The sequence below is a fragment of the Astyanax mexicanus genome, chromosome 3 (genome assembly GCF_023375975.1).
Source record: "Astyanax mexicanus isolate ESR-SI-001 chromosome 3, AstMex3_surface, whole genome shotgun sequence".
Taxonomy (NCBI): Eukaryota; Metazoa; Chordata; class Actinopteri; order Characiformes; family Acestrorhamphidae; genus Astyanax; species Astyanax mexicanus.
The window spans coordinates 64,446,645-64,457,500 of NC_064410.1; the positions used below are offsets into that span (position 1 = coordinate 64,446,645).

Sequence of the window (10,856 nt, forward strand, 5' to 3'; positions counted from 1 at the left end):
CACAAGAAGCCTTTATACACATAAAAGCAACAAGATTTCCCCGTCAAATAAACAAACCTATAGGCTTTATCAACTATAAATAACTTAGTTACAATATAAGCTACAAAAGTGCTTCAGCCAAAATACAACTCTTTAACATACAACATAAAAGGAACATGATATCCCCGTCAAATAAACAAACCTAAAGGATTCATAAACTTTAAATAACTTAAATAACTTACAACATACGCTATAAAAGTGATTCAGCCAGTATAAGGAAAATATTGTATGTAGTGGAACTGATTGAGGTGGTGGAACAGATTAGATGTTTTAACGTTACCGCTGCTGGTCGGCTCCACTCTCCGGCACAATTAGCAGCAAACTGAAGTTTAGCAGACCTTCGAGAGTCGAACCAAATCCTCACCACTGAATTAGACCTCCATACTTCAATTAATCACTTGTGGAAGCGGCAGGGGCATTCATTTTGCATCAAAAATGTCCCGCGCTGGGAGCCAAGAGGACCCGCGGCTGACAAAGAGGACCCGCAACTGACCGCTGACCGAGCGGACCCGTGGGCGGACCGAGCGAACCAGAGGCGGACCCGTAGGCGGACCGAGCCGACCCGTGGGCGGACCCGAGGCTAGGCTAGGCTCGGTTCCGTTCCGTTCCACTCCAGCGCGGAACATTTCAGATGCAAACCGAGCCTACCTTAACCTTGGATCCGCTCGTGCCGGCTCCGTTTGGCTCCAGCGCGAGGCATTTTAGATGCGTAGCGGACCCGAGCCTAGCCTAGCCTAGCCAAATCTAGCCTAGCCTAGCCTATCTGGCTACGTGCCTATGTGATTACGTCATCACGCACAGAGATAGTCCAGCTACGGAAGCTGATTGTGTTCAGCTGTGCGGCGAGCTGACGCCAGTAAAACGCATGTCCGTGACAGATTCTGTAAATAATACATATCGATATACCACAAAAATGATATCACCGTTATTGAAACATTTCTTATCGCGATAAATACCGATATCGAATTATTGTCCAGGCCTAATTATTCATGTAGCTATTTTCAGTACAAAAATGTCACTCTATTAAAGGCAGTAACCTTTTAACATCATCAGTGACATCACAACCTTCACACTGTTTTATTTTTAAGGGACTGAATTGCAATTAATGTTTAGCAACTATTTTCCTCTACATATTTAATCTCATATTGTCTCCATACGGAGTTTAAAATGTAAAGCTTTAAGATTTAATTCACAGTAAAATATCACAGTAATATTATCTTAATTTTATAAAATCAAGAAAATGTTTAAAACAGAAAAAGATTAAATTACAATTCCATTAAATTACAATTTTCTCTAAAATCATCCACCCCGCCATGAAAATAAAAAGACGTAATAAAAAGCGATTAAGCTGGAAATTATGATTTTGTTGCAGTGTAAAGTCTTATAAATATGATATACAGTCAAAAAATTGTACTATTGGTGGGGTGTGCTGATTCCTGTACGGCTTTAAACAAAGATTTTCCAGAGAAACACTCCAAACAGAGGGCTATGAGAATCACTCGCAAGACTTTACTTTTTTTAATTTTACAATATTTTACATATATATTTAATATAATATATATAATGGATGCGTTACGTCTGTTTTCTAAATAAAAAGCATGAAAGAAAAAATCGCTAGTACTATATCTCAGTAGCTAGTGAAATAAATTATAAAGTTCCTCAATCCACCTTACATGGTGCAACAGAAGGCTGAATTGCAGAACTGCAGCATTTAAGGTGGACTGGAGAAAATAAAATAAAATGAAAGTTATTAAAAGCTAAATTCAGCTCCTCATCACAGAGGAATTAAGGAATGGAGAATAATAATGAACTTTCTGAAGACGTATAATAAAATATTTACTAACGGTAACTAGTTAATCAGCAGCAGTTAGGTTGCTGAACTTTTGCGCTCCAGCGTTATTACGCTGTATATCTGTATCGGGTAAATTAAAAGTTCCTCAATTCTATTACAATCACAAAACTAGTTGTAAGGATACAAAAGATAAATAGTATTTAGGCCTAATTTTCACAAATAACAGAAATTACAACAGTACAATAAACACTGTCTGGATGAATAAATACTGCTCTACAACAATAAGAGTCCTAGAGCAAGACTTCCAACACTACACTGGCCCGACTCTGGATAAAAACCTCAACTAAATGCCATAAAGGTCCATTTTAAAAATGTAAAATTGTTAAATGGTTAAGCAATGTCTAATTATGATTAGCACTAGCTGAGATCTTATTAAACATTACTGAATGTTTAATTAAATAATGTAAACAATAATGTAGTCAATTAATAATTACTAAAGACTTTGTAGTAAGTACTGTTTATTAAATGTACAGTACAAATTGTAAAGTGTAAAATTGTAAGTCATTCAAATTTTTATTTATTTCTCAATTTTTTCCCATTTTCCCCCCAATTTACACTCATTAGGACTCCTCCCCCCATCACTAGTGATGCTCCAGTAACACCAGGAGGGTGAAGACTAGCACACGCCTCCTCCGACACATGTGAAGTCAGACTCCGCCTCTTTTTGAGATGCTGCTGATGATGTAGCATTACCGAGTAGCATCACAGCAGCGCTAACGCTCGGAGGAAAGCACAGCGACTCTGGTGGTTCTGATACATCAGCTCACAGACGCAGCCTTGTGCTGATCCACATCACCTTAGGAGTGATGAGGGGAAAGAGAGAGCGCCATCTACTGCTCTACTGTACCCGCCTTAGACTGCTGGACCACTTGGAAGTCATTCAAATTTATTAATTAAAAAAATAAAATGAAAAATGTAATAAATCCAAATTTTATTTGTATTATTATTGCACACCTGATTTCCTGTTGTGCCGCTACGTTTGCTGCGTGAGCATCTGGAGGAGGCGGTGCTGCCCCCTGCTGGACAGACATATCTGAAGACTGAAGACTGATCTGAGCTTCTGATTGGATGGCTTCTTGCTGAGTAGTGAGGTCAGTGGTTTGTGATTGGCTGGCGCCTGTGTGGGCGGGGACAGTGTTGCTGGGCGGAGCAGTAGGCTGCTGGGGGGGCGGGCTGAAGGCCTCTGATTGGTGAGAAACCTGCTGGGAACTGGAGTCAGTGGTTTTGGGTTGGGTAAGAGTTTGTTCCAGAACCGTGCAGGTGGCTGCTGATTGGACGGAGCTTGGTTCTGGGGGCGTGGCAGTGCTGTGGGGCGGAGTGTGCTGAGTAGAATCCGTTGCTGGTATTGGCTGGACCCTGTCCTGAGGAGGCGTGGCAGTGGGAGACGATTGGCCGGCGGCACAGTGCTGTGTATCGGTGGAATCCGAGGCTGGTGATTGGCTGAGGCTCTGAGGGGTGGGGACAGTCCTGTGCTGAGGTGCTATGGTCTCCGTGGGGACAGAGGGGACAGAGGGGACGCTGGTGGACGATGTCTCAGGCTGTTCAGCTGCTGTTGAGTCTGGGAGTTTCTCCGTGGCCTCGTGATATTCACTAACGTCACTTTCAGCCTCCGAACTTTCCGAACTGCTCTCTTCTGTCGTCGTGGACTCGTACCTGTAGTGCAAATCGCAGAAATTTACATATGCAAATGAGCAGTGATTAATCAGCTTATGAAGGAACATGAGGAATCTTAAAAGTAACTTAAAAACAGTGTTAAACAAACCAAAATACTCTGTGAAGAAGTTTTTAAGAGCTCTTATCTGGGGTGCTAATAACTTGCAGTTTCTGAGGCTGGTAACTCGGTCCTGATGAGTGCCAGTTCCATCATCAGCATTTTTCATTGGACGTTACTTTCCTTAAAGTTCTTGAAATTGACTTTCTGACTTTTTTTTTTTAAAGGAGAACTCTGGTGTAAAATGGACTTTTGGTGTAGTAAAACATGATAAAAAGTACTTACAGCCATATTTGTACTGGTAATGACATAAAGACATATATATATAGATTCCACATAGCCTGCCTCCTGGTGCCGGCTGCTATGCCTATGTATATATATGTCTATGTTATTATCAGTTCAGTGATGGCGGTGCTCGGAGCTGAAGCTAGTAGTGTTATAGGATGTAAACATGGTGTTTAAAAAGCTTTTTAAGCACTTTATAAGTTATTAATGCCTCGTTTTAAATGTCAGGACTCTCCTCTCTGGATTCTAGTAAGGAGGTGTGGAGCTACTTTGAGCTGGATAACGGTGTAAAAAGTGATTTATCAGGGTAAATTATGCCCCGTATCTCCCAGTCTGAAGGGTGTTTGTTGGATAAACTGTTAAAATTTCTGGATCTCTGAACGCTGTAGGAGAACGGAGGTGTGCTATTCATCAAAGATAAGAACTTTTTATCATGTTTTACTACAACAAAAGTGCATTTTACACCTTTAGAGTTCTCCTTTAAAGTATTTTTTTCTTTATTTAGTTGAGTAGTTGTTTCTTCTCATAATCTGGATTCGAACATTACTCAAATATTCACTATTCACTGTATACCTGTAACTCTACCTCTTCACTACTTTACTTTAACTGATGCTCTCAAACTTTACATTAAGAGACAAGAAATTCAAGTAATTAACTCTTGATGAGTTCAGCACAACTGTTAACTGAAAGCCTGAATTCTATGGCGTCATTTTACTGCTAATAGTCGAGAGTGAAGTTTCATGCAGCGTTTACAGATTTTATTTGATCACGTGTAAAATATAGGTGTGCTCACACGGATTTACCATGCTCTCGCTCAGATTAACTCTCCTCTTGTAGGAATCTGCGCTCTCTCGGATATATCACCCTCGCGTGCTATCTGCTGTTCTTAATGTTTTGAGAGAGTGAGCGTACGCTCAACTTCCCCCTGTGTGCTCGCGGAACGTTCCCTGCAACAAAGCTGCCAAAAGTCTTCAGCCAATCAGACGTGGCAACAGGATTTGACCAATTAAATTCATAATGCCGCTTGCTCTGCATTCTCATTGGTTGAAAAAACCCTGTAACTTCTCCAAGATGAATGGTTCAGGTCAACGGCCACAGGTAAAGTGATTTATTACTGATATATGTATTCATATTAGTTTATACGATGTTCTGTGGAATAAATAAAATGGTTTATATTATATATATTGTTATATTTTATTATTTAAGAGCAACGTATTTCAGTTATTAATGTAAAAATGTCCTGTAGTTGATATTTAAGTTTCATCGCGTTTTTTCAACCAATGAGAATGCAGAGCAAGCAGCATTATGAATTTAATTGGTCAAATCCTGTTGCCACGTCTGATTGGCTGAAGACTTTTGGCAGCTTTGTTGCAGGGAACGTTCCGCGAGCACACAGGGGGAAGTTGAGCGTACGCTCACTCTCTCAAAACATTAAGAACAGCAGATAGCACGCGAGGGTGATATATCCGAGAGAGCGCAGATTCCTACAAGAGGAGAGTTAATCTGAGCGAGAGCATGGTGAATTTGTGTGAGCGCACCTATAGACCGTTTCAGATGAATATTCATGAGCGTAGGAAGTGACGTCGCTGTTCCTAGAACACTTCCGTTTAGCGGTAAACAGCGTTCAAAACAGTGGACGTAACTTTTTAATTTAACATGAACTCAAACTTCACCTAATCTGAGAGTCACAAACACTGACAATCAGGTCAGATTGTTCTTTAAACAAGTGAACTATGGAGGACCAAAAATTACATAAGTATTAATAAATACACATATAACTGTGTAAATATATAAATAAATAAATGAATAAATAAATGAATGTTGAAATGAATAAATATATAAATAAATGCACATATAAATGAATAAATAAATAAATATATAAATAAATAAATGAATAAATAAATGAATGTTGAAATGAATAAATATATAAATAAATGCACATATAAATGAATAAATAAATAAATATATAAATAAATAAATACATGCACAAATAATTGTATAGGTAAATAAATTAATTAATAAATACATTTCTTATTTATATATTTATTTGTTAATTTATATGTGCATTTATTTATGTCAACATTTATTTATTTATGCATTTATTTATTTCAACATTTATTTATTTATACTTTTGTGATTTTTGGTCCTCCATAGTAAACACGCCTGCTTTGGTTTTTCACACTGCTGACCTGCCTGCAGTTACAGCATCCGCTCACAACCCCTCCCTCCTTCTGATCTATAAATCATGCAGAGTACGTGCTGGAGAGCGTTTGACCTGCTACAACCTCACTATATACTATAGTGATGCTTCTCTACTACAGGAACAAATATTCACAACTTTTACACTGAGAAAGTAACGTTAATTATACTTCCCTCTTAAATCCTTATCAAAAGGATGAGGAAAAGAGGTTTGATCACTTTTTACTAATTTCTGATCGTATGTTTGCTCTGTTTTCGGGAGATTTGTGAAATATTTGCTCTCATTTTGACAGCTGTATAGCTGTATAGTTGAAAATAGCGCCACCGGAAGCGTGGAAGGAACAGACATGCGCAGGAGCTTTGTTATTGTTTTCCTCATTGAAACGGTCTATACTTTACATGTGAGCGAATAAAATCCGTGAGCGCTGCATTAAATAGGCTCTTGCATTCAAAAACTTCGCTCTGGACTTTTGGCAGGAAAATGACGCCATAGAATTCCAGGTACCTCTACCTCATAAAGCTGACTGAGAAAATCCAGCAGAGATGTTCAAAAAACTGAAAGAATGTAAAATATAAAACTAAAACGTGATGAGTTTAGTATTAATCTACAGTACAGAACATTTTAAAATGATGAACGAGTGTAACGATTATATTATAAAAGAGTATCAGTGGAATCCTCACCCTCCGTTTACTCCGATGAACTGAAGATTCTTCTTGGTAGAAGGAGAGTCTGATCCTCCGTCTGCTTTACGCTTCATGATTGATCTCAGGCTGGACTGAGGAGAGGCTTCAACAGAACATCAGAATCCGAATATTAACATGTCTTTTAAATCACAACTAAAAACAAACTTATTACTATTTTTACAGCACTAGTTTGGGGCATTTTCTATGGTATTCTCACAGGGAACACATATTAAAAAGCTTTTTGGACTTAAAAATAAGAGATTTGTTCAGTATCCCGTACATTTTAAGACAGGTTTACTGAAATATACTAAAAATAACCACCTGTGAATTGCTTACAGACTACAATTAGACTATCAAAATCTAAACGTCTACATTTGTTGACCCTGAAATGTTGTGGACATTCCTACATATGTAATTATTTTAATACAGCCAAATTAAAAAAACCCTTTTCTAGATATTTACATGAAATCTTCTCTTTTTTGGCAGGAATGCACTCTCTTATATATATATATATATATATATATATATATATATATATATATATATATATATATATATATATATATATATATTTATTTATTTATTATTATTATTATTTTTAATAGATTTAAATTGAAATTGAAGGGTGCACAAATTTACAAAAAGGACATGGACTAGATATATTCCATAAGTAAATAATAGTCCTAAGGGGCTACACAATTAATAATCTTTCATTAATACTTCTTTCTATCAATCAGTCCACTCCTGATCAGTTCAGCCCTCTCCACATTTTCTCTCTCTCCAGCTCAACCATCTCATCTACCCCTTCTAAATAATAAATTACACAACAATACTTGATATTTAAACACATTTTAACAAACCCTAAAACTAGCCCTGAACTAATAAAATAGAGTTGATATATATATATCAATACCCTGACCATCTATCTAGCTCAGGGGTGTCCAAACTACGGCCCGCGGGCCATTTGCGGCCCGTTTCCTTTTTTGCAAAAGAGTCTAAAAGCGGAGAGGGTGCGCATTTCTAGCGCAGAAAAACGGGCCAAAGAGTCTAAAAGTGGAGAGAGTGCGCATTTCTAGCGCAGAAAAACGGGGCAAAGAGTCTAAAAGCGGACGGAGTGCGCATTTCTAGCGCAGAAAAACGGGCCAAAGAGTCTAAAAGCGGAGAGAGTGCGCATTTCTAGTGCAGAAAAACAGGGGTTAAAGAGTCTAAAAGCGGAGAGGGTGCGCATTTCTAGCGCAGAAAAACAGGCCAAAGAGTCTAAAAGCGGAGAGGGTGCGCATTTCTAGCGCAGAAAAACAGGCCAAAGAGTCTAAAAGCGGAGAGGGTGCGCATTTCTAGTGGAGAAAAACGGGCCAAAGAGTCTAAAAGCGGAGAGAGTGCGCATTTCTAGCGCAGAAAAACGGGCCAAAGAGTCTAAAAGTTGCCGTTATTAAGGAGTTTTATATTAAGAGACATCATGAAATGAAACATCAATTTGAAAAATCTTAGTTTACACAACACTGTTAAAGATAAAGATAGTAAGTGAAGTAAAATGGTGTGTAAATGAAAATAATCAGGAAAATGTATTATTTAAAGTGGTATATTTCATTAGTTGTTTTATTATAGAGTCTGTGGTCCGTGACTTCAAATATATTTCTCCTTCTGGCCCCCAACAAAAAAAGTTTGGACACCCCTGATCTAGCTAATTCTAAAGTTAAGCTAACTGAGTCACAAGATGTATTTTATTAAGCACAAAGTGGGTTTAATTTATGTTTTGATTCAGAGACGAGTCTTTTTAAGCAGCTATCAGAAATAATCTCACACAGTTTACACGTTTAGCTCCGTTACCTTTCTTTTAGAAAAATCTCTGTATATCCAGATCTGTTTAACATCAGCTTCTCCGACTAGCTGCCTGAACTCACAGCGAGGGGAGGGGCGGGGCTTCCCCACACTAAACCCAACCTCCTCTGCGCTTCGCAAAACCAGCAAGCTGATTGGCTGTTTCTCCTGAAAGGCGGGACTTTCTCCTTGAACCGGCACCATGATTGGTTAAGAGACACACAGCGGTCAGTGCCCTGTCGCCTGTGGCCTACATGTTTTAAATTTTATATAATACGGGAATTTTACGGAAAAATACTAATACGGGAGGACGGCGGGAAAGAGGAGTAAAATACGGTAGTTTCCCAGCAAAAACGGGAGACTTTTTACATTACATTACATTTGGCAGATGCTTTTGTCCAAAGCGACTTACAAAAGTGAAGTACAGAAATAATAAAAGTTAAAGTCAAAACATCTTTATATAGGGCCTAAAGGAGGTTGAAGGGAAATAAAGGGATAGAGAAGTGAAAGAGGGGAAGAAGGAAATTAGGTTAGAAGTAGTTAGTGTGTTAGAGGTGTTAGGAGAGTAAGAGCTCTTTGAAGAGCTCTGTCTTCAGGAGTTTATTAAAGATAGTGAGAGATTCTCCTGATCTGGTAGTAGAAGGTAGTTAGTTAGAGGTGTTAGGAGAGTAAGTGCTCTTTGAAGAGCTCTGTCTTCAGGAGTTTATTAAAGATAGTGAGAGATTCTCCTGATCTGGTAGTAGAAGGTAGTTAGTTAGAGGTGTTAGGAGAGTAAGAGCTCTTTGAAGAGCTCTGTCTTCAGGAGTTTATTAAAGATAGTGAGAGATTCTCCTGATCTGGTAGTAGAAGGTAGTTAGTTAGAGGTGTTAGGAGAGTAAGTGCTCTTTGAAGAGCTCAGTCTTCAGGAGTTTATTAAAGATAGCGAGAGATTCTCCTGATCTGGTAGTAGAAGGTAGTTAGTTAGAGGTGTTAGGAGAGTAAGTGCTCTTTGAAGAGCTCTGTCTTCAGGAGTTTATTAAAGATAGTGAGAGATTCTCCTGATCTGGTAGTAGAAGGTAGTTTGTTCCACCATTGGGGAACTCTGTATGAGAACAGTCTGGATTGCTTTGTGTGAATGTTTGGCAAAACTTGACAGGTATGAAAGTGGTTTTAATAAGTACAGATCAAACTAGAGGCAGTAGTACCTGCAGAAACTGCAAGTGTGATTAGACGCTATGCTATTTGTGTTTATTGTGAAAATGTTGCTATGAAACATGAAGTGTGTACGCAGTTGATAAGGTTTCACTAATGTGTTTGCTATTTAATTTGCTATTTGATTGCAGCTAAGCAGTGTTGCTGTGGTATTATTGCTAAGTTGTAGCTAGTTGGTTACTAAGCTGTTGCTTGGGAGATGCTATGGTAGGGTTGTTGGTTAATAAAATGTTGCTAAGTGGTTGCTAAGGTTTTGCTATGGCACAGATCAATAAAAAGTTTTTTCTAGTCTATTTTATAAGGCAGTGTTTAAGTCACAACAGTAAGGAACAGGGGTGTTGCCATTTGTAAAATGTTTAACCACTGGAAGTACCCAAGTAAACAAGCATTGGATTAATAAAGCGCTTCCGATTATTTACAGTTAGCTCTGATTTCACGTATTTTAGCGAGGTTAGCAGTGCTTAGCGCTAGTAAACGCAACCCACTAGTGCTAGATTGAGGAACTCTGAGTGTTCCAGTGACTCAGGACACTATATAGCTTAGCATGGTTAGCTGCTAATGCTAATACTGCTCCAGTCTGGGTGCTGGAGAACTAAACTGAAACTCCTGTATAACTCTGTACTTCAGTGGAGTGACTTTACTGCTCCGGATTATAAGGAGCTCTGATGATTTTTGGGAAAATTAAAGAATTTGAAGAAAAGTGTGAAAAATATGGTAAAACGTTATAAATCGAGGGAGATACCTGGCTTGGCTGCATCCTCCTGTGATTGGATGAGCTCTGTGGGCGACTGCTGGTGTGTCTCTTCTTCCTTCAGCCTCAGGCAGAGAGAAGTTATCTGATTGCACTTCGTCTCCATGACCAGAGCAGAACTGGAGACCGGCACGGACATGGACACCTCACTTCTCAGGACCTCTCGTACCTGCTTAGAGCTTATCGCTATGGGCAGCTCTCTGGGAGAGTCTGGGACAGACAGAAAACGGAGAGAACAAACACGGAAAACAGAAAAAATCAGCTTTTGCTTTTCATCCCCCTCACTTTATACTGTAAACAGCCACTAAACACTAAACCATATTTTT

General features: G+C 38.8%; 1 protein-coding gene across 2 annotated transcripts in view; it reads right to left on the reverse strand.

Moving 5' to 3' along the window:
- kank2 (KN motif and ankyrin repeat domains 2) overlaps positions 1 to 10,856 on the reverse strand; it is an 80,017-nt gene that overhangs the window by 20,284 nt on the left and 48,877 nt on the right. For both annotated transcript variants that reach the window (XM_049475628.1, XM_022667195.2), the window contains exons 5-7: positions 10,522 to 10,740; positions 6,768 to 6,873; positions 2,846 to 3,544 (exon numbers count right to left, since the gene is read on the reverse strand). In XM_049475628.1, the coding sequence (XP_049331585.1) occupies positions 2,846 to 3,544; positions 6,768 to 6,873; positions 10,522 to 10,740 (1,024 nt within the window). The remainder of the gene's footprint in view (positions 1 to 2,845; positions 3,545 to 6,767; positions 6,874 to 10,521; positions 10,741 to 10,856) is intronic.